Consider the following 23,188-nt stretch of genomic DNA (forward strand, 5'->3'; position numbering starts at 1 on the left):
TTGACCTGTTCGCTCCAATGAAAATTTCAATTAGTCACTATTTAAAGAACGAAGAAAAAACCTTTTGTGTGGCATAAATCTAGCGTTTCACCAGACCAAGGTTTTGTTACATAATATCGTTTTGTAAGGTGAACTTGTATTTTTCATGGTGAAGATACAGCGTGTTTCTAAAAATTATCTTCTAAACTAGGTGGCCCTCGGAAATCGGTAAATCTCGCTTTTTTCGTGGACCTCGCTTTTCCATTGTCTTTGATTTCTTATTTGTTATACTATAAAACAAAGATGGTCACGGAAAAGCTAGATCCACGAAAAAGCGAAATTTACCGATCTCCGAGGTCCACGTAGTTAATTCTCATTTTACATTTAGCAAACTTGTTTATGTCCTTCAATATTTGAAACTTTTATGGATAAAAATAATAATTGTTCTTGACATTTTTTTTAATTATAGATTAAAGTATCAAAGAAAATAATTTAAAAACCAACGGGGTTCGCTATAAAAAATCAAACAGTACGCGGAAAATTTATAACTTTTATAGCAACACAAAAGGACTAAACCAGTGAATTAGCAGATTCTTTATCAAAATGCCAAAAGACTGCTATTGATATTTTTTATGAGTTTGTGACAATTCATTTCAGGGAATTCCAGTTACGTACCAAAACAATCATTTTTTACCAATATTAGGACCAACGGGCTTCGCTATAAGAAATTGAACCGGAAAATGCATAAATCATAGAGGATTTATTTCGATTAAATACTTAATATTATGTTAAAGTTATACAATGTAACCGTTTTTCTGTCAATCAAATGTTAGCAATTCTCAAATTAGTTGCCAGATTAACTTACATTCAATTAAATTATTGTCTAAACCTGCTCTTTATGTATCAGAACAGCAAATTGCGTCTTGCTAGTTTAATTTTGGTTGCCACGGTTATTCCAGTTAATTCCAGAAATAAGAACTCAAAAGAGTTAAACGTTTTTATTTAGCACGTCCAACTTTGTTGAAGTAAGTCGCCAATAGATTAAAATTTAGAAAAACAATATTGTTTACACGTTCCGTTTTTCGATTATGTTTTAAGTAATAAAGTCTTTGTCACCCGGATGGAGCGGTCCAATTGTTTACAAACCAATTATTTACAAACCACTTCAGATCCCAAGATCAGAGGTAAAAAATGCTGGTCACAATAGGGCAACATTTGAAGCTTCGCTGTCAAGTTTTACAATTGCAGGCACCAATTAATGATTGTATGGCCTAATTGGAGTACTCACAGAAGTAGTGACACAAAAGGACTATAAGAAGCAGTGAATTAACAGATTCTTAAATTTTGTTTTTGATGAAGACATCTGCAAAATTTACCACCCATAAATAAAAATAAATAACAAATCAAGTACTGTGATAGATTACTCTCTTTTTGTGTAGTGAGTACCGAATTAAGCCACAACACACACTTGCATTTTTAGCCTCTCTAATATCTACTGCTTTGGAACGATTAAAAATAAAATTCAGTCTATTTTACTTAAAAAAAATATATTCAAGCAGACTCAGTGCAATGGACACATTTCTATTGTTACGATGGAGCCTGATCTGATCATATAAAGTGCTTTGTCTGCATAAGCACAAAAATTTAACTTTTACCGTGATAATTGATATAAACAATCTGTCAGATTTTTGACGTTTGAAAAAATCTATGTTGTGATAGACGTAGTTGACAGTTGAAAAATTTATTATTCTCTTGAAGTTGTTTATAAGTTCATTCATTATTATACAATGAAGAATATTTTATTTATATCATCAGAACAGAATAAGTTCAGATTTATTTGTAGGCATGTTTTTTGTAACTTCCTCTAGGAAGGTCTAGGAGAAATTTGTTCCCAAAGTATTATCGGTAATCTCGTTTCAAAAGAGGGGTTCCTCCTGTACACGTTTTATATACAGGGTCCGGCAACACTAGTGACCACCCCTAAAATCGTCTTTAATTTTAAAGATAAAATTTTGAAAATTTGCATACGCTTATAGTTGACAAAGCTCTAGAAGCTGACACAAAAATTTGTTTTGATATCATGGTTTGTTTGGCGTCGCGACGCCTAAAAAGTATAATTTTTAGCGATTTTTGAGTTTTTGCGGTAATATTAGCGAATTCAATTTTTTTTCAACATAACTGTGATACAAATATTTGAGTTTTTATTTTAAATCTACTGCAAATGGTGTTTAAAATTTGCGCTGTTTTATCAAGTTAGTTTTCAACATTTTGACGGTGCAGTGAAAAACTACGTTTACACCAAAATTTCACAAGTCACTTCATTCACTCATATGAAGGTGAATTTTGATTAACTCGGGCATGTTGCACTTTATGGACACCAGAAATCGTTAATTAACATCGACAAAGCGACAATTTCACCAAGTAAGACTTTTGTTACCATCTAAAACGAACCAAAGGATAGATGTCATTTGTGACACAACATGTTGACAGACCGGTGTAAACGTAGTTCCCAATTTTGACGTAATGAAATTGGAAACTAACTTGATAAAACAGCATTTTTTCCTCACATTTTGAATACAATTCACATTAGATCTAAAATATCAACTGAGATATTTTTAACACACTTATATTAAAAAAAAATTAAATTAGGGGTTGATTTCGCAAACCTTCACAATTAGCTAAAAAATACATTTTAAGGCGTCGCGACGCCAAAACTATAAGTGATAAAAAATAAATTTTTGGGTCGGCTTCTAGAGCTTTGTCAACTATGAGCGTATGCAAATTTTCAAAATTTTGTTTTTAAAATTAAAGACGATTTTGGGGGTGGACACAAGTGTTGCCGGACCCTGTATATAGTATAATAATTTCGTGATGTCGAAGGATGTCGCCACTTTCCGACACCTCCGCAAAAGAGCATGTCCAAGATGGCCTGCTCGGTAAAAATGGCGGATGCGCACCGACTCGCTTTCCCCAGTTGTCAAGCAGTTTAGATAAAACTCCCGAAATGGAGCAATAAAAACCAAAACTACCAAATTTTACGATTCTTCGTCGTAAAATGACAAGTGTTTCATTAAGATGGCAGGCGAACAATTTTTGATTTGCTCGTATCGTTCGTTCTTTGTCTATTCTAGGTGTAGTGCCGGTCTTTTCGAGTGCATAATGATTATTTTCACGACGGTCGAATGCATGCTGATGAGGTTCACGATGTCTTTTGCGAGTGCACAATTACGTGTGCATGTTTTATTACCGGCCATTTTCTACGTGCTTTCGATCGAATCTAAGGAACAATGACTGGCAAGAGGACAAATCGGATTATCCATTCTACGATAGAACGAAACGCGTCGATATCGATTCAATGAGCGAAAAAAAATGAACCTCAGACACGATTAAAATAAATAAATAAAAATGAGAATACTTTGTTTACGAATGTTTTACGAATTCAAATAAACTTGGACGATTTCGGGGACAATAAAATAATAGTTAAATCGCTCGAAAATAACAGCGATAAAATTAATATAACAACAAACAGATCCAATCGGACACGAGCCAGGAGCGTAACCAGCTGGTGGAATGGGTTGCAAGAGACAAAAATAAAACGCAATGATTTATCGTGGGAGCGAGATAACTCAGCTGTTGAGGAAAATTCTTCAAACATTGTTTTTGTCTCGATTTTTCTTCGTTTTGTTTCGTTTTATTTGTTTGAAGTGAAATCTAGTTTTACACTTCTTTCATTGAAGCGCCGGTGTTACGAAATGAATGTCTGAAAATATTTTTAATGGTCTCGTCTTTCAACACTTTTTCTTTGGTTTTCACGCTGATTCTATGCAGACATTTCCGTTCCTGCAACAGTGAGGGTGGTCTTGTGCAAAAGTTGAGATTATGTGGGAAAAATACAACAATTCTTGTACGTTTTCAATTATATCTGAATATTAATGCGTCACATGCCGCATTTTCTCTGCTCGAGTGCAAAATTATTCTAATTTGGTTAATTTATTGAATACATATTGGACTTTATTTAAATCAGCACGTGTCTTTTCTTTCTTATGTTTCTGTGAACTTTTCGCATTAAAATTGTCTATTTTTATTGGTGGGCAGTTATTTATAGCACAAACGTGCTAATATGCTTCATACAGAACATACAGAACATACAGAAACGATCATGTAACCTGCATTGCACAGGTGTTTATAATAAAAAGTCCTCTCAAAGGAATGAAGGTGGAACGCGTCTTCTATAAATTAGGGAGAAATTCTGTAGACCAGATTGAAAGTGAAATTTACAAAGTGAATATTTATAAGCCTATTAACTCGAAATAATTCAAGACGAACGTGTTATATTACGCCTTGGATCGGTGCTGTACGCTGCGGTGCGATTTAATTAAAATTAATTGTTGCAACTAAACCGATAATTACGCACATGAACGAGTTCAAAACTGAAAAAGCGCCTCACCACGAAATTATATTTTTTTCCACTACTTAGAAGTCTTTGGGGTTGACAAACTAGTGAGATGCAGAGGAAGTGCAAGATTATCAAACAGAAGACCAAGAACGATCAATCAAACCGGATTTTGGGTGCAGTCCCATAAATTTTCTTTGAACTCATGGTATTCTTTTTTTGACGAAGAGTTACGTAATTGTACCATCGCGATTTCGAGTGCTTTTTATATAACCTTGGCGTGCGTGTTAGAGATTGGACAATTTTCTTGCGGCTTCACTTCAGTAATATTTGAACCGCTACAAGTTCTTACGCATAATTTGTTGGAGCCAGCTCGTTATCGAAAAAAATAAGTCCAGCAGGCTTTGTAGTCATCTAACTCGAGCGAGAGGTCTTTTTGACCACAAATGTCGTGGAATGTTTGATTCATGCCTCTGAAATGCCAGGAAAATGGTTGTTTATAAACATTTCTGTGCGAAATCCGAGTAGTTACATAATTCTGATAAATAAAGTAAATAAGATAATGAGAGGATCCTCTTCCGCGATACCAAATGTATCCTACCACACCTTACTTTGAATTACGCAATGCCAAGTCGATGTAATTTTCTACATAATTCCATTTGGAGCGACAGGAAAATGCTACCTAAAAATCTCAATAATCCCCGAGCATTGTCTGTCAATTTCGGAAAAATCCCTCCACACGGCAGCGTCGGCTTCCGTCAGTTAATAACTCGAAAACCGCCAATTTAATTAAAGCCGTGGAAATGCCGAAAAGTTGATGTGCCTTCCGGGGTAGCTTTTATTACGCAATCAACGTTTCAACAACAATTTCCAGATAGCGCAGACACGCTCTCACCCTCCGTCAAATTGTGTTTACGATAGTGGGATTTAAGGGTTTTTTCCCTATTTGTTCATATGCCAGATACATTTTCGTGACGACGACGCTGTCGACGGTGTAAAATTCAATTCTTCCCAGTCGCTTCGCTAAAAGGATACATTTGTAACTGACATTTATTGAAATTCATGTTTACGACAGTGCAACGTGATTAAACCTAGAAAAAAATGTCGCTCGAATTTAATTAACCGACTCCGGGCGATGATGGGCGTGAAATCGACCACGAATTCGTGAATTTTCCGGACTAAAAGATACCGGATTGACTGACACAAACTTTGTCTCTTTTTTGGGTGGCAGCGTGAACTTTACGTTATCAGGCTAAGTTTAAAAACACTTTGATTGGACCGGCTCCAAGATATCTAGACGATTTTCTTGGGGGGATTTTTAAGGGGATTGCAATGTAAAATTATATCAAAATATCTAGAAAATCAAATGCAATGTTTTGATAAAACCCTATTTCGGTCAATGTCTAGTTTATTTGTTAAGCAAACTTACATTATTCTCGAGCTCATTTAATGCAGAATTTCACGCAAAATCCGAAACTGTGCTATTTTTCCCCGTACGTCAACAAATAACTGAATTAGAAACGATTTAAGTGAATTTTACGTTCCCACATTGTTTTGCGCCATATTTTCGGAACTACGACAGATACAAAATAGTATATTGTATAACAAGTGTTGAAAATGGAAGATTTCACACGAGTTTTGCAGCAGGCGAGTGGCTTAAGCAAGCTAGTGTGAAATCGAATTTTCAACACGTGTTGTACACGATATTTTTCCGACAATCACAAAAATCGCAGAGTTAATATTTATTTTTTAATTAAAGTTTATATTTTACGCTCTTCCACTTGCTAATAACGGTGCAAAAACACGTCAAGTTATCTCTGGGCAAGTTAAAACTTAAAATGTCATTCGGCAGAGCACCTAACCGCGGACAAAATAATTATGCCGTTGCGCAAAAATTAATTTTTGGTTTTTGACCGCCTCTCGAAAACTATTAATTTGATATAATTTTTTCCTACGAGCCCATATGAAAGTGGCGTTTTTCACACGGTTAAATTACTTCGAAAGTTGAAGTTTTCGTACATCAATTTACGAAAGTAAAAGTCACTAGTGTGATATGAATATATCCGCACAGATTTGTCAAAATTGACAGTTATTTTGAAATACAAATGTAACTCTTGTATTTTTGTCTCAAATATCTAGACGATCCACTGTAAAACAACATGCATAATGGTAAAAATGAATTGTTAGCTCGTTTCTGACAAGACAATTTTGACAGGTCTGCGCGGATATATTCATATCACACTAGTGACTTTTACTTTCGTAAATTGATGTACGAAAACATCAAGCATCTAACTATGTGGAATACGTCACTTTTTTATGAGGTTGTAGAAAAATGACAGTTAGAATAGATAAGAAATGAACTATTGTCGAAACTTATCGGTTTCTTCCTGATGATGAAAGGTCGTAGGAAAAATAGTGTACATAACGCGACGGAAAGTGTCTTTTTCTATTTCGCGTTCATAATGAAGATATTTCGATACGCGTTTGAGCGTATTTCGGTATCGTAATGAACCAATCCCGTGCCAATATTTCCAGGAACATATATTTTTCTTAGGTTTGCAGCAGACAAACCGTCAACCTGCCGTCAACGTTGACAATTTAGATTTTGGTTTTGATAAACCTTAACACTATTAAACCAATACACTATTATTTCTTGTTGTACTTGGCTTAATAATTCATCGGAGAAAAACTCTTTGGATGCAGGAGAACCATCATGATCATGATCAACATCTTTGCTCTCTTGGCTCCCTTGCGCTCCGGTAACCTCAAAACGTCACACCTGTCAAACTGACTGAAATTGGATTTAGCTATTTCGAATTTTTTCCCGAACATTTTGCAAATGCCAACTACCCTAAAATTCCCTAGATTTCGAGATCAAGTTTTTTCGTTTAAAATAAGGCGAAATAGAAAAAATAGCGTATGATACTTGTTCATAATGCATTTTGCCGCACTTACTACTTTATGTTCATTATGAAACACGTTTCATAATATACTATTTTTACACTCGTGCGAAATTGGTCACTTTCCGTACTTGTTATGTAAATATCTAATACCTACAGGAATGAACAAGTTTTTTCAAAGATCGTAATTGGAATTCTTGTTATGATAAACGACAGAATACTGGAATTATAAAACCAACCAATTACAATCCATCAATTGACAGTTTTATACAATAATTATTGCAAATAGATCGGGTAATACCGCTAATTAAAAAGATAATGATAAATAGTCTCATTGTTGCAATGCAGGAATAATTGCAAAAACCACGTTATAAACTTACTTAGTTTTTTACTTTCCCAGGGTTAAATCGCTGGTTTGTCCGGCGTCAAGTTGGGTTTTTTCTGCACGCTTGTATTAGCTAGCACTATGATTCCAGGTTCATTAATACAGTTTTTTCCAAGTTACGCCCCAAAACTGTCATTGTTGGATTCGGATTCACTTCATTTGAATAAACGCATGATTCCTCCGAACAATCAAATATAATTTTTATAACCCCTGTTGTTTGTGAAATATTAATTAAAAGTCGGTTTATCGCCCATTCATTAAAAAATTTCTGAATCATCGCAAAGTGCACGCTCGCTTTAACGACATATCGTTAATTTACTTTTTCGTCCATCGAGAAAGAACAAAGCTTTCGAGAGGATTTTCTGTGGGAACAGATCTATCGATCTGTTTACCGGAAACGTGGATGGTCCTCCGGAAGGCGGAGCAGAGTTTTACACCCTCGTCTGTGGAGGACTTTTTAATGGTCTTGCCAGACCTGGCCGCTCGTTTTATCTAGGAAAACAATAATGAACGAACGGCCGAAATAAAGCTCCGGATTAATCCGGGAGGCTTTTATCAATAATGGTCACCTCGTTTTTCTCTCCGTTGAAACACCAGACAAACAGTTTGGTTGTGATCTTGGAAATTGTGACAAATGTCCTTAAAAGCATTTTTGAACTGGAATGTTTTGAAAATATGAAAAGTTTTATGACTTATGATACCCAGGGGCTTTTAAGAATGCTTAAGTGAGACGAGTGGGGGAAAATCCATTTCGGTTGTTATTCGGAATCCCGGACTTTATTCTTCAAGAGTTTGAAGGTTGTTGCGGTCGGGTTTGTAATTTTGTAATTTCCTCGAGTTTGAAAGGGAGAGTGTTTCTCTATGGTGGAGTTTCACGGTTTTAATAACGTCAAAAGGAGACGATTTGTTTTGCAAATTAAATGCTGGAACTAAGTATAATAACTAATTGACAGTGACAAATAGAATTTCCCTATTATTACTGTTCCATTTTGGTCCAGGTTGTAGGCCGTATAATAAATGGAATGAAAATTGCACATGGCGGAGTTGGGTGACTAACTAATTCGCTTTTATAGCAGTGGTGGCGAGGAAAGTGGGAGTTACGCGCACGTATCCCACATTAAATTTTTTTGCTCCCATAGGATTCGTTAAAATGTCGAATCATACATTACGCAAATAAAAAACAGATTATTTTCGCGATGAATTACACCTGCAAAAGGACAATTAGTGTAAGGTGTGATTTTATTAGTGATTTTTTTGAGATGCAGTTAAAGTTCTGTAATGTCATAAAACAGCTGGTCGCGCAAACGATATCGCAACATCATCTGAGAAGAAACCGACTTTCTTGTTTTCATAAATTTAATTAAATCTAATGTGAAATCTCGCACTAGAATCTGATTTTTTCTATATCAGTCGTTCTTAGCTCGTTAATCAGCATCCATTTATGCCGACCTGAATACTATCGCTGTATAAAATTAACAACATCACTTTCTCGGAATTCCGATAATCCAACACGGTTTTTGTGCATTTCTTTGTTTCGAAATAAAATCTTGGCATCGCAAATTTTCACCCTTTTTCACGTTCCGCCACTGTGGTCCGAGCAATTTAGCCAATGTGCGGATAGGTCTGTTGATTAACATTACATTTATGACAAATGACGTTATTACAGGACCGTACCGAGCTGATTTAGAATTGATTAGGGTCCGAGCGTGATTTACGAAATCGCTTTGGAGTGTGGCCAATCTATTTTTAAAAATCGAATCCGACACAAATTGCTGTAATTGCTTCGGAGGTAATTATCGGGGAGAAACGCGAGGCATATGCACTAATCCATGTAAGAACGTAGGTCATGGGTGGAATTGTTTGTTGCTATGGACTTGAATGATCGATCCGTGCAGAAGAATTCTGAACCGAATGTGTATTTTTGTGATGTGTGAACGTGGCTTTGTGCCAAATGCACCAAATTAAAAACACGTGCGACTCCCCGAAATGATTAATTAAAAGAGTACGCGCCCTTTTAATTGTTGAAACTGTGCCAAATACCACTCGAGCTTTCGTGGAAGCTATTAAACATCGAATTAATTATAATTAACCTTTGTTATCGAAAATTCGGAAACTAAATCTCTGGAGTGTAATCGTTATCACGGAGAATTTTCCTCGGCTGACTCACTCCAGTTTATAATAATCATTGTTATTATGCAATCGGTATTTTAAGCTCGGATAAGAAGATTAATTAATTAAAATTAGTTTTCCGAATAAAAAACAAGGTAATTATTTTTCGAAACGATTTATTCTCATCAATTATATTTCCGAGTCCCGAAAACAGAATCCGCCGCTTCCTCACATAATGAGTTCCTTTTCAAGAGTTCGGCTCAACAGATGTAGTCCGTGACTTGAGTGATTATTGGTAAAAGGGAGATCAAGATGTTCTTCGTCCTTCGTGATATTGCTAACAGGTCCTGCGGGGAATCATCCTCTCATATTTTCTTTTAGAGGTGTTCGCATCCACGTCGAGAGGTCTGTTATTATACTTTACGATGTAAAATAAACTGTCAGAGACGGAATCGACAATTTCTACACCCGAGAAGATTACATTATCAAATAGGTCTTACGATGAGAAAACGACGCATTTTTTTATCGTCTGTTTAAAAATACAAAAATTCCAGGTGTTTATTGCTTTTATATTGTCACTTGTAGCGACATATTTCCAGATTGGGAATTAATAGGTTTTCTGCATAATCAGAGACTTACGTTGAACATTCTTCAAAGTGTTATCGGCGAAAAAATTCTAAATATGTCGCGCTAAAGTGTTCAGTGTCACGCGGCGATAAGGAAATGCTCTTTTGCTCGAAATTAGTCATTTTAACTGATTGCCTTTGTTCGCAAAAAACGTGGGCGCTCGATAAAATTGGACATTTTTTTTCGGAGCCTTGAAAAATGTAATGAATGTCGGACGGTGGAATTTTAAGGCTTTGCATGTTTTACGTGTTGGTAACTTTGGAATTTGTCTATTTTTTAGGGTTGACCCCAAACTGTCAAACAGTCAGTGCTGCCAATATATTTCTATCTTTTAATCTCGTGCACTTATAGTCGCTTGGAAACAAGAAAAAAAACGTTTGACAGCCCCAGCTAACTAGAATTTTCTCACAATATAATTTGTTTAGGCACCCTCTTGCAGCTTCACATTTGGCCGTCGTGTAAAGTCGTTAAAAATGATAAATTATCTGCATTCTGACAGCTGTCATTTCAATTGTTCTGTTCTCATCGTTTGATGAACTACAGCAGAGCGTTTCATTTACATTAGCAAAAGAACTGACAACGGCCAGAAGCAGATAAAATAATTTATAGCGTTTTTATCACAAGGCGGCATAAAATTTTTAATAATTGCAACCGCTATTATTCGACGACTATCTTTATTCTTTTTCGTCCTTTATGGTTCATGGACAGGAGATAACTCGTATTTCCGAATCTGTTCGTCGTAAAGCCCGTGTTCGATTTTACTTGAATTTCGTTGTCGCCAAGTCATGTGGGTTTATTCTCGTTTTTAATGGCGCCATTAAAGCCAACTTTCGCCTGGTACCGTTGGTCGCATCACCCTTGGTAATCTGCAAGTTTTCACCTCGGATTCAACAGTAATCGCCTCGTTTCCAAACCGATTTCGATCTATTAAGGTGAAGTCAATGCCGTTAGGTACTTTTGTCAAATTAGAACGCACGCAAAAGGTTAACGAACTGCTAGAGTGTTATTACTGCATTATGTTGGTAGCACAGTGTATTTTATAATACCAAGAGATTATCAATTCAAGTCGTGCCCACGCGTTCTTATGATGATGTATGTCAAAAAAAAAAAATACGATTTGGCCTCTCCTCTAACCTTGGTCGTTTTTTTCATCGTAATCCATCTGTCATCGTTGGATACAAGTGTTTAAATTAACGCGATTTGCGGCCTCCCACAGAAAATTTCGAGAGCCGATCCTGCTCTAATTCGACGCATAAAATTGTCGGAACTCTGTTGTAATTATTTCCACTTGCTAATTCTGGCGCACGTCATCCATCATCTTTTTTCTGGATGTCACGTTCGTCGGGATATCCTCTTCGAAGTGATCGAAGTCCCTCTTCGCGGATAATTAATCGACTTTTCGTTTCACTTTTTCTAGGAGCGGCGATAATGATTACAAAATGAACGTTTACCGGATTAACGAATTGTGCATATTGAAATGATTTATGGCTTGTTACATAATGGTTTGGTTGCCACTTCCATGCAGATATGAAAATTAATTGGTTTCTCGTCAAATCGCGTTCGGTGGATAAACAGATAAGAACTTTCCAACTTGGTAGCTATGCAGATTTTATCGATAGCTGAGCCGAGTGAAAATACCAAAAGCGACTGCGAATTGGCCCCTCGAAGAATCGACCATCTGTTGTTGGTAACGGTCATACCAAAAGTCTGATCCCTGTTTCTTTTTTTCGATGCGCCGCAGGGATCCGTCTCTGAGCCATTTTTATTCCCTTTTGTTTCCTTTATTAGACATTTTGCTCGCTTTGAGAAGCCGTAAAGTTTCTTCGCTTGATGACCCCATCGTACCTATCTGCACTCTGTCGTCACCAACCAAACCAGTTATAAAATGGCACTTTTCCCTCGTTGCATCGTCCATTGAGGCTATAATAAATCAATCAACGTGTGTAAATCTCCTCGACGTGTGAAATTCGCTGCGACACACGGAATATTAACAATATTTCCCGGAGGCTTTTGGATCGATAGTTACGTAAACGCAGCAGCAGTCTTTGGCCGATTTAATTGCGAGGACGCGATCTGCATGAAAACGACACTTTAAAATGCAAATGACAATAATTTTGGAGCGACAATGTTGGTCGTGAAAAATAAGGGACTCGAAGAGAAGCCTTGTGGGATGTGAAAGTGGTAGACATCTGACATTTGATAGTAAAGCTGCGATAGGTCACGGACCAGCAACAGCCATTTCCACGGTAATTTCCGTTTTACGATTTGTCGTTTTTCTTTTGGTGGCTAACGCAATGACAATAATATAACCTCGTTTGGTTATTAGAAAGCGACGACGTAAAGAGAATTGGAATAAAGTGTGTCAGAACGTTGGAAAAAACCGTACGGTTTCGGACGTTTATCTCTTTTTCATCGGGGTTGATAAAATGCAATAAAGGAAATGTTAACATAGATTGAACGTCATAAAATAAGAATAATAAATGACCGGTGTAACCTACTTGACCTACCTTACCTTACATAAAACGAAAACACCGTAAACCCATGAATATGCAAGATGCAATCTGTTCGCGGTTAATTTTTTACGACATCCTTTTTCTTCTAACGAAGTGGATGGTAATTTTTCTCGAGACGCCCGATTTTATTGTCATTGGAAAGTGATCAAATATTCATGGCGGATGGCGTAAGCGGTTTCATTTCATTATTTAGTCGCATTGTCCAAAACCGAAGCGCGAATAAAATGACAATTAAATTTTACCGCAACAATGATGATAACCTTCGAAGAGGCGAACGACAAAGTCGTACGACCCCGTTGCATAAACAGCGTTTTGATAATCTGCCAAGATAACTCAAACTCTGAAAAATAAAACGCTAAAAGCCCATTGTTTAATTCGCGTTATGGGAAATAAATTTTGCAAATTGCGCTCATCCAACTATACAAATTAAATTTAATACCAGAAAACAGATTTCGTTTTAAATAATTTATAATAATACCGAAAGGTCTGCCTCTTATTTAAATACAAAGTATTTTATAAAATTACACAGGCCGAAAATTGCTGTCGTAAATCATTCTCAATGAAAAAATTTTTTATTTTATTATCACCACGCATCTACGTTGTTTAAATAAATTGCTTCTTTTATTGACTTGTCGCTGTGTGTACGTGTTGTAAATTACAAGGTTGGACCAAATTTGAGAAAAAACTCAATATGTGTGGGTCACGGGGTCATGAAGTTTTCACATTTAGTTTTTTAGAACAGTCTTTATGTTGGTAGTATTGCTGGACTATATCGAGGAATATGTTAATGATAATAAGATAATACATACCACACCATTTATTTAATGCTTAATCTTGCCAGGCATACCAACATGCTTGTAAATTTCAAGGCTTCTTTCGTAAAAGCGGAAAGTTTCATGGCACACGCGGATATTTATAATGGTTGTTAAACACCCTTTTTACTGTAAGTTATCTATACCTGTAAATAAATTAAACCCATTTTAACAAATTGGTATTTTCGCCTCGTTCGTGACTGGAAGTTGTTTGTTGGCTTCGCTGTGGAAACGTTCTTTTTTTTAGTTTTTCTATTTATGAAACGACCTTAAACATTGGTGTCTATACCAACAAATAGTTGCAAGTGTTTCAATTTTGAGTTTGTCGAATTCACCCTTTAACAATGCATGAATGCAGCATCCAAGAAATCCCAAATAATTTCCGTAGAGAGAATAGCAAATGTAAGTTTTTCTCTAAACTCTGCCAAGACATGGAAAATGTAGTTCAAAGAACTTGATGCATAAATTAAAACTTAGCAGACAGACGGACATTTCTCAATTCGTTACGGTTCGTAATTAAATTATCTGTCTTTGGAAGAAAAAGACTGTTAAAAGAGATAATATAGCGGCTTTGTGTCTTCACTGTCCGTCCAACGTGTAGAACCTGTCTTGATGACAATGTAAATATTTTCGATGTCTACCGTACCGCATCCATTAATTATTAAAGGCAAACAGAGGGCTAAACATGATTAAGGATGTCGACTTTTTCTCTCTTTTGCATAATGACTGGAGGCTTTGCTTTTTTTCCCATCTTGGTAGCTTTGCTCATTTCATAACTGTCAAGAAAGACATGCCCACAATTCATTACACACTACATTGTATTACATTGTTACCACTTTAACCTTCACAAACAGGTAGAGCTGCAACATCGCTCGCCGGTCGACACATTTTTACTTTTTATTTGGGATTCGGATGTGTCAAAATAACCTTCTCTCCTTTCCTCGCCACCGTTGCCAAACCAAGTTGGTTTCATCCTCCATGAAAATTTGATCGAACCAGGTTAGTCCGGGGGTGGTTTTTAAGGGTTCGCAACCTCGCCGCTGTCGCGTAGGACACTATCGATTTTCCCGAAACCGGGATCAGCTGGCGTCTCTTGCACCTGCACTTCCGCGACCCCAACATTTTTCACACCTCTTTACTTTCACTACCTTGATTAGGGCAAAGTGTGGCCGCAACACGTGTCTACGTGGCTTTAATTGATTGTTAAAATTGAGGGCGTAAATGTGTACCCTTTGGATGATGGCACAAACAACGCGAATTATCCTCGACCAGTGTAAAAACAACCCTAAAACATGCGTCAGAAATGGATTTTATTGTCACGATCTCGTGATCGGAACCAATTAAAAAGACAAATGTTGTTCTAACATGCAATAACAACTTTTAGGAAGATTGAGGGGTGTTAATTAAACTTGTTGTCCGGCGCGCTCGTTTTTGTGTGGCTTTAAGGGTTAACAACCCTAATCGATGCCTTTTTGATCATAATTGCTCAAAATGACACTTTTTTTCTGAGGTGAAAAATTTTACTGCTACTGGAAAATCGTGGGGTCAACAGCCCCCATTGACCTTTTCTTCTAGCCGCTTATGCTCGTGCACTACTTCCTGGATTTTTCGTTCATTTACGATCGAACTGCATCAGCTTTCGTCTCCTTGGAGGTGCATAATTTATGACACATTTTGAGGTTAATGCATAGGAAAACGTGAGCATTGTGAGCGAGTTTATGGCGTTAATTCTATAATGGAAAGTGTATCCTTTAATTAAAAAAAGCCCATTACGAATTAATGTTTTTAAACTCATTGCCGGCAGTCAAGGTTTCGATACATTAGTAATTTAAACCGGCGACAAGAATGGATAAAACGATGCTTTTGACTTAATTAAAAATCCATAAATTCAACATTAAAACTCCAATGGGAGCCGTGGTATTTTTTATCTTGCAGCGAAATGAATTTTGAAGTTGAACTCTTTCAGCTTAATCGCCGAATTCGTTGCTTTTAATTTCGCGGAGTGGAATTTTCTTTTTAAAGATAATTAACTGGGGGCTCCACCCTTCATCACGGGAAATCTTAATTTTCGCAGAATTGAAGTTCACGACAAATTAAAGTGGCCTCGACCAAATTTTTTTTCATTTTTATTTGATGAATGGGACCACTTCAGGTGTGAATTCTCTTTTGACCGTCTCGTATTAATTTACATAAATGCCCAACCCTACAAGTGCACATAAATACAGAGCCCTCTGTTATGTTAACGAGATTATCACCTAAAAAAGCCCCCATGACGTTTTTTCGCCGTCAACCCTTGACGTTTTCTTTTCTTCTCGTCAAGAAAAGTATAATAAGTCATATCGGAATGTTTTGAAAGACCAAACAAAGATTCTAAGATCCTCGAACAAAGAAACGGTGCGAAAATCGTCCCAAAGCTAATCGGGTTTAGAGACCATCGTTCGCCCCATCATTCCGGTTGACATCTGTAATCAATAACGGAGTCTAATAGCTGTTGCCATTGAACGCAACAGAACGGCTTCCCCACATTACAGTAATCGCAAAGCGCACACAAAAAAATCGCCCTCTTTCATTATTTGATGACATTTTTTTCTTCCTTTCCCTCCTCACGCTCCATCTCCTTTTCCTGTTCGCGTTTACGCGCTACAACTCCGTCCATTATTTTTCGATTTAATGCCAACATAAATATTTGATCTGCACTCCGACATGAAAGACTCGAAATGTACTTGTTAAAATAAAGCACAGGACGTGACTGACTGCTTGTAATTGCGCTTCTTATTACAACAAGGAAAAAACGAAATGTTATGTTATGACGATCTTTGCTTCTTGTTAGTGTCGAATTACCAGCGAGATTGATGGGATCTCGGCCACCAAGGGGAAAAATGGGGCATTTTTTTCTCATTCCTCTTCAAAGAAAATTTATTGGATCAATTCTTGGTGTTGAGAAATTATTAAAATTACAATTTTTTCCCAAACACCAAATTTTTACAAAAAATGCTGACGCGCGTTTCGATAGCAATGCTATCGTTATTTATTGTAAAAATTTGGTGTTTGGGAAAAAAAAATGTAATTTTAATAACTGGATTGTATTAATTTAATTATACACAAAATGGATAAAGATGAACAAAATGGACATATTTGCAAATGTAGTTTCCACTGCTCTGACTTGGTCTAGTCCCAAGGATCGAATCTGGAGGTCATGGGAATGGCGAGTTCACTCCTAACAAAGACGCCACAATTAATTCGTAATGAGATTTTATAAAAGCACGTCGAATAGTCGTCCCTTGTTCTCTTGTAGAAGATATTTTTTGCCTTCTTGTTTTATTTTAATTATTCAAATTTGGGGCCTTACAATTTCAATTCTTTCAAAATAAAATGTCTCCCCTAAATTACACAGTCATTTTTATCGAACACTGCTATCGACAGTAATTGGCTTTTTACGATACATATAATGCATTCACGATCTTTTTAGACCGCGGCAAGCCATGGAAATCTAGTAACTTGGTTGGTAGTCAACCTTGGTAAGCTAAAGTTTCCTGAAAATGATTGACATTCGTCCTGTCGATTGGAGTTGTCACCTTTTTTTGGTTACGAATTGAGTCTGAAACCTTTCCTCTGTTGCCAGTTTGAACCGAACATTCAGAACTTGATAATTTTATTGAATTTTTATCTAAAATTTTGAAATATTAATCATAATGGAAGACATTACTGCTGGTATATTCCAATGGCAAAAAGTTTACCATTCTCAAGAAGCTCTTCTGCCAGGTCTTGATTCTAGTCATAAAACCTTAAAAAAGTTTATTTGATCGAATTAGCATTTGACCCAGGGTTTTATGTTATGGAATCTCACACTAAAAGCAAACTTTGGCGAATTTCGTTAACTAAAAAGTGCAGCATTTTAGAATTTGAACTGTTTTTGTTTACATAAAGTGTTGTGATCGTTCACTTCTCTGTGTTTGTAACTCATAGACTTAATAATTTTGAAAAATGTTGTTTTCTCGGCATAAAATTCTAATTGTTGCCGCTTATCAGCCAAAAGTTTTCATCTTTGGTGTTCAGAACTTTGGAAACGGTTGCACGCCGCACCTAAAAATATTTTGAAAACAAACGTCTACGGGACTTTGTACCTTACAAAGAATATATTTTTAACACCTGAGATCATTTCAAGCCGATCTTTTCGAAACTGCAAATAGCACATTTTTTGTTCGAAAACGAAATCACTTTAGGCATTTTATTGCAATATTTTGAAGATAATGCCTTTAAACTGTTACTTTCACGATTAAAAGGAAACACACGATTTTTCCGGTATCAGAAAAGTGGCAAACTTGCATGCATGAAAGACACATGTCAGATGTGACAGTAAAAAAACTACCTCTGTCAGTCATTGTAGCCAACAAAAAAAAAAAAACACGGCCTACTCTGGTCTAAAAAGATCATGAATGCATTATATTTATCACGTTTTTTGTTGCTCAGCACTTTCAAGTTCGCAACCCTGACCTATCCCAATTTCATTCATTTCAAGCAAAATTTTCTCGATAATCTTGCCAGGAGTTTCATTGAAAGTTTGCTTATCATGCGGAAACATTTTTTGGATCTTAAAAATTGATCTTTAATTTTCGTAATGAAAAAAAAACACGGCGAACCGAACATTATGAAGGCTGTAAAATTTAGAAAGTCGGTAGCTGTGTCTGTCAGGTCAATTGTTTATGAAATAAATTTATGTGTGGTTATTTTCGTTTTGCCACGTCTCAGATGGCACTGCCACCCAGGGCCTAGGTTTGGCGTAATTTTCCTACTCTCGTTCAGTATAAATAATTGGCCATTACGATGATCTTTTTTTCGCTCTTTACCTACCACAACACAAATTTGTTGCAACCACAAGAAAATGCACCCGGAAAAAAGTTGACAAAAAGCTCGCACCTCATCAATATCCAGTGTGAGTCATCATTTCACGGGCTAGAAGAGCAGCTGACTGTCAGTGATTCGGCAGGAATCGGTAGCGTTCGGTCGCGAGAGCCGGTTTCATAAAGACCGGCACCGGCTGTAGAAACAGTCGAATGCCGCTGCTGGTGTAGTTATGTTGTTTTTGCTCTAGTATTGTAAAATATAATTTCAAAAAAAGCCATAATGGTTTATTTAGTGAGATTTTTACGCGTATGAATGGATAGGAATGAACGAAAGTAGATTTTTTAATGATTTATCGGAGTGAATTTTTGACAGAACTGAAAGCAATCATTGGTGAGTTTTTTGTACGAATTTTTTTAGTAACCCATCACGTAAGCGGGACCGTTATTATCGGGGACTCCTATTTAGAAACCGGCATTTTTCCGCATCGATCGTAAAGATTGCTTCACACTAAAACAAAAGCGGCGTTAACATTACGTAAAGAAGAGCTGCAGGAACGTAACGATGACCGATTTTCGAAAAAGCGCCGACTCGTTTTGTCGAATTTCCGTTTCTAAAAGTAAACTTACTATTTCTGGAGCGGACTGTTCAATTTCAAGCCTCAGATTTGTGTTTATCATTCGGAAAACGAAGTTATTAAGGAGAAATTACGAAATGTCCATTGTGGAGGACGTTGCCTTCACGTCGAACTTAATGATATGATATAAACCTGTTTGAACAAGATATGAAAATTTGAAATAATTAGCCTGAAAAGTACGAGATTTTCCTCTGTGCTGTAATTATAGATGTCCACTTTTGTCGTTCTACAGTTAATCTATTCGAAAAAGTCCATTGTCGCTTCATAGTGGAAACCGCGTTAAAACGTACCTCATTGTAATGTAAATGTGGACGTAATTTCAAACTATTATTATTTGAAGAATATTGCGACATTTTCATCACGTTCGATATGTCCCTGTTTCGTCAAAGTTCAACGACTTCTTCGTGCTTTCCTCGCCGAAAGAAAATCTCATTTTTCTATATAAAGAAGAGATATCGGATGATTCTATTAAAAATTCGAAAATCTGGTTTTGCTACTTTGGGCTTTTTTAAATCAGACAAGAATTGAAGAGACACTGGGAGCAAAATGCAATTTGCTGAATTTTCCTTTGATAACTCAATTTGTTACTAATCTATCCGTTTCGCAAATACTATGTACTCGGCTTATCAAAGATCTAGTAGATAGAAATAGAATGTTCAATTAAGATTAAAGTTTAGTACATTATTCAAAATCCTAGATAATGATAAGAAAAAATTGCCGATTTGCAACTTCCTCATGATAAGATCTTCCTGCTGAAGTCAAAAATTTGAGTTTACTTTAGCCGCATTTTTACGGGAACTTTTCTCTCGTTTCCGCTACAATTTACATAGTTGGCTCTTGTGTGAAAATTTCAGAAAAACTACTTTTAATTTTAGATTTTTGAGTAGTGTACCTTTGGTCTCGTTGTGTGCCAAACTTTGTCTTTAACTTGACGTTTATTTTAGGAGCGCGTTTTATTTGTCACCTTTTGACTTTGTGCCGAATTGACATTTCTTATTTTCCTCTTCCAGATCTCAGAGTCGGACATCAGCGGTCTGAATTTCTTCGCCGATCTGTCCAACTACCACGTTTACACGACGCTCAACGCAAAGAACCAGTTCCGTGCTCCCACCGAGTGGGGCATCTGCCTCAGGCCTTCGGGAGTCGACACCGAAGACGAAACTCCAGAGCTCAAGTGCATCGCTTGTGATTCGGAACGAGTCCGATCCTGTTGGCTGACCGCCATGAGGCTTGCCAAGGTACAAAGTCATAATTTTTATTTATTTTTTTTTAAAGATCGCGCGTGCCGACGACACGTGCAACTTTCGGAATGATGCAATGTGAGATTTTTCGATAGGTGTGAAACGCAAAGAAGGCAGAGGTCACAAAGTGGCGCCACTTGCTCTTTTTTTTTTGTTTGTTTTATAGAAAGTTTCAAGTTTTAATGATATTTTTTTCGTGTGACTTCCGTCCTAGATTGGCCATTGCAAGTTTTCTAACAAACTGCACTTGCATTAATGGTTTTTCGGTCGCCGAGCGACTATAAACACGTCCATCCTAAAATAGAGACTCGTCAAAAGCACATTTAAAAAAGTTGTAAAAACAGCAGTCTTGGATGCTCTCTTTGTGACCTTGTCTGCTGATCGAAATTGTCTATTTTCGTCGACGACTATTTAGTTTTTTGACGTTTATCTTTTGTTGTTACAGTATGGAAAACAGCTACGCGAAAACTACAGGGCTTTCAAAAATAAACAAACCGAGTCCATCAATCCAAAGGACTACAACAGCTACACTGTACCTAATGTGAGTAGCAACACTTTTTTTTCGTGGGGAAACCGTAATACCTCAACTTCCTTTAAGAGTCTAGACAGATAATCCTTTGGCGACCAACATTTTAAAACCTAAATTCCTCACCCACCTACACGGTCGAACGGATCTTTGTCAAAAATGGGGTTGTCGATTGAAATTTCTATTATGCAGTCTCCGGTTTGTTGCAACCCTCTCAATTCACAAGGGTGCTGATGCAGTCGCGCTTTCCAGCTTGGCTTGTGCTTCTATTCAAAGCGGAGAAAAATTGTGACCCATCGGTAGCCCCTGAAACTGTCGTCAGGGTGATGTTTTAATTGCGGTGGAATTTTTCGTCCGGAAATTGGAACATTAAATGCGTAATTTCGAATCGGAGAAATAAGGAAATTGATTGTGTATAGGTTCTCCGTCGTGTTGATGGGGATTCTCGTCTGCTCCGGAAATGAAATTTAATTAGGATTTGAAGCTCTCGCAGTGATTTTACGGACAACTGAATCCTGAAATCCATAGACTGACTCGAATATTGAGTTATATAAGGATTCTCCCGTTTTTCGCAGAGATTAACGACGGGAGGGAACGGGAACGCACTCGTTAAAATTTGCTTTCGGGGAAATTATTGCCGAAATTTTCAATTCGGGGGCTTGAAATAGAAATCTCTTCTAATTCTAGGGCAATTATTCTGTTGTGAATGGAAAATCATGTCCTAAATCAAAGTCACATTTTTAACCAGATAACGCGTATCTCGAATTCCAAAAAATTTACAGCCCGAAAAAGAAATTAGAGTTGACAGATAACACCATGTTACTATAGCGATTGCTGTTATCTTATCAAGTGTGTTTTAAGTACGTCAAAGACCTCATTGACTCATTTCAGATGACAAATTGTGAAATCAGACTTGAAAAAAAGTTGGTTTTGCATTATTTGTCTTTGAGTTTTTTGTGTACAGACGTTGCACCACGCCCGGAAATCCTGCGATACAAGCCGTCTATAAGGGTAGAAAAGCAAATAAAAAACGGATCTTATCAGTTTACATAGGAAACAACTTTTATGCGTTGTAAGTCAAGGTGAAGGTTTTTTACGAAACCGAATAAGCCAAGGACGCGAGAAAGTTTTAAGGGTTTCAGCGTCTAATTAAAAAAAAAAGAAAAAGAAGAAACCAACGTCGTCTTAATTAATTTTATATAAAAAGAAAGAACGTAGTAGAATTTTTCTGACGCAAGTTTCAGCAAAATTGAGAGAGTCGCTTCCTTATTTCTTTTTTTTTAAGTTGCTGCGAGCAATGAATTTCCAGTCATGTTCTCTTCGACAATTGCATCATTCGCGTGCCTCCGAAAATAGAGGAGTGACGTGCTTTAATTTGCATCGGGTCACACCTTGCTAATTTTTCCCATTCTGACGAAAATTTGACCCAGAAATTATGATAATGACATGATCGTGCGAGTCGCGTCATATAATAAAGTTGCACCGACCACGTGATGAAAGATAAAAATAAACCAAGTCTAGGAGGCATCGGATTATTGTTACAAGTTGGTAGCAGTGTTCTTTATCAATGACATCATCTTTGCTTGTCATTTCATACCGCCAGGAGGGACGTTTTTATTCGATCGCGCGGATTAACTCTTTGACTTATGTAATTTGTGCGATTTTTCACAGGCTCAAGCCGATGTCTTATTGTTGGTCGAGCTCATTTGTTACTTTTAAATAGATAAATCTAGATAAATGATTCTAGTGTGACGTTAGCGTATACAATTTTTCTCGTTGACGAATCGTTCGTTTCTGTAATCCGTTTTTCGGTAAATGTGCGTTAGTTTCGTAGTTTTTTGTGATGTTTACGCGTGGGGAAAAAGATCTGTTAGGAAATTACGATGTTTGTATTTTGTTGGGGTAGCTGTAGTAATTACGTTCACGGTTGTACGTCAAAATTCCCATTATCTTCCTCCCCGCTCGAAAGTGGTGAACCAGAAAAAGTTGGCAAAATCCTCCCGGTATAATACAAAGCGATGGGTGTATCCATTTTCGACATCTGCTCTTGTTGCCATGTGAATTTTATTCGCGTGTGTGCATGCATCTGTTTATTGCATTTTATCCTGATGGGTTTACTTTTCAGGCGTCACGTACGCCACTGAAATTACACATAGCAACAGTGCCCCGTCCTGCGACTACTAAACTTCGCGAAAACGTCGTCCTCGCCGTCATTCCTGTCGAA

General features: G+C 36.9%; 1 protein-coding gene across 4 annotated transcripts in view; it reads left to right on the forward strand.

Moving 5' to 3' along the window:
• LOC148175565 (growth factor receptor-bound protein 14-like) overlaps positions 1-23,188 on the forward strand; it is a 55,579-nt gene that overhangs the window by 23,601 nt on the left and 8,790 nt on the right. For all 4 annotated transcript variants that reach the window (XM_088035454.1, XM_088035453.1, XM_088035452.1 and 1 more), the window contains exons 7-8: positions 20,208-20,435; positions 20,884-20,979. In XM_088035454.1, coding sequence (XP_087891580.1) covers positions 20,208-20,435; positions 20,884-20,979 — 324 coding nt within the window. The remainder of the gene's footprint in view (positions 1-20,207; positions 20,436-20,883; positions 20,980-23,188) is intronic.

Source organism: Gnatocerus cornutus, chromosome 5 (genome assembly GCF_029298725.1).
Source record: "Gnatocerus cornutus isolate USDA-ARS CGAHR chromosome 5, icGnaCorn1.1, whole genome shotgun sequence".
Lineage (NCBI taxonomy): Eukaryota > Metazoa > Arthropoda > Insecta > Coleoptera > Tenebrionidae > Gnatocerus > Gnatocerus cornutus.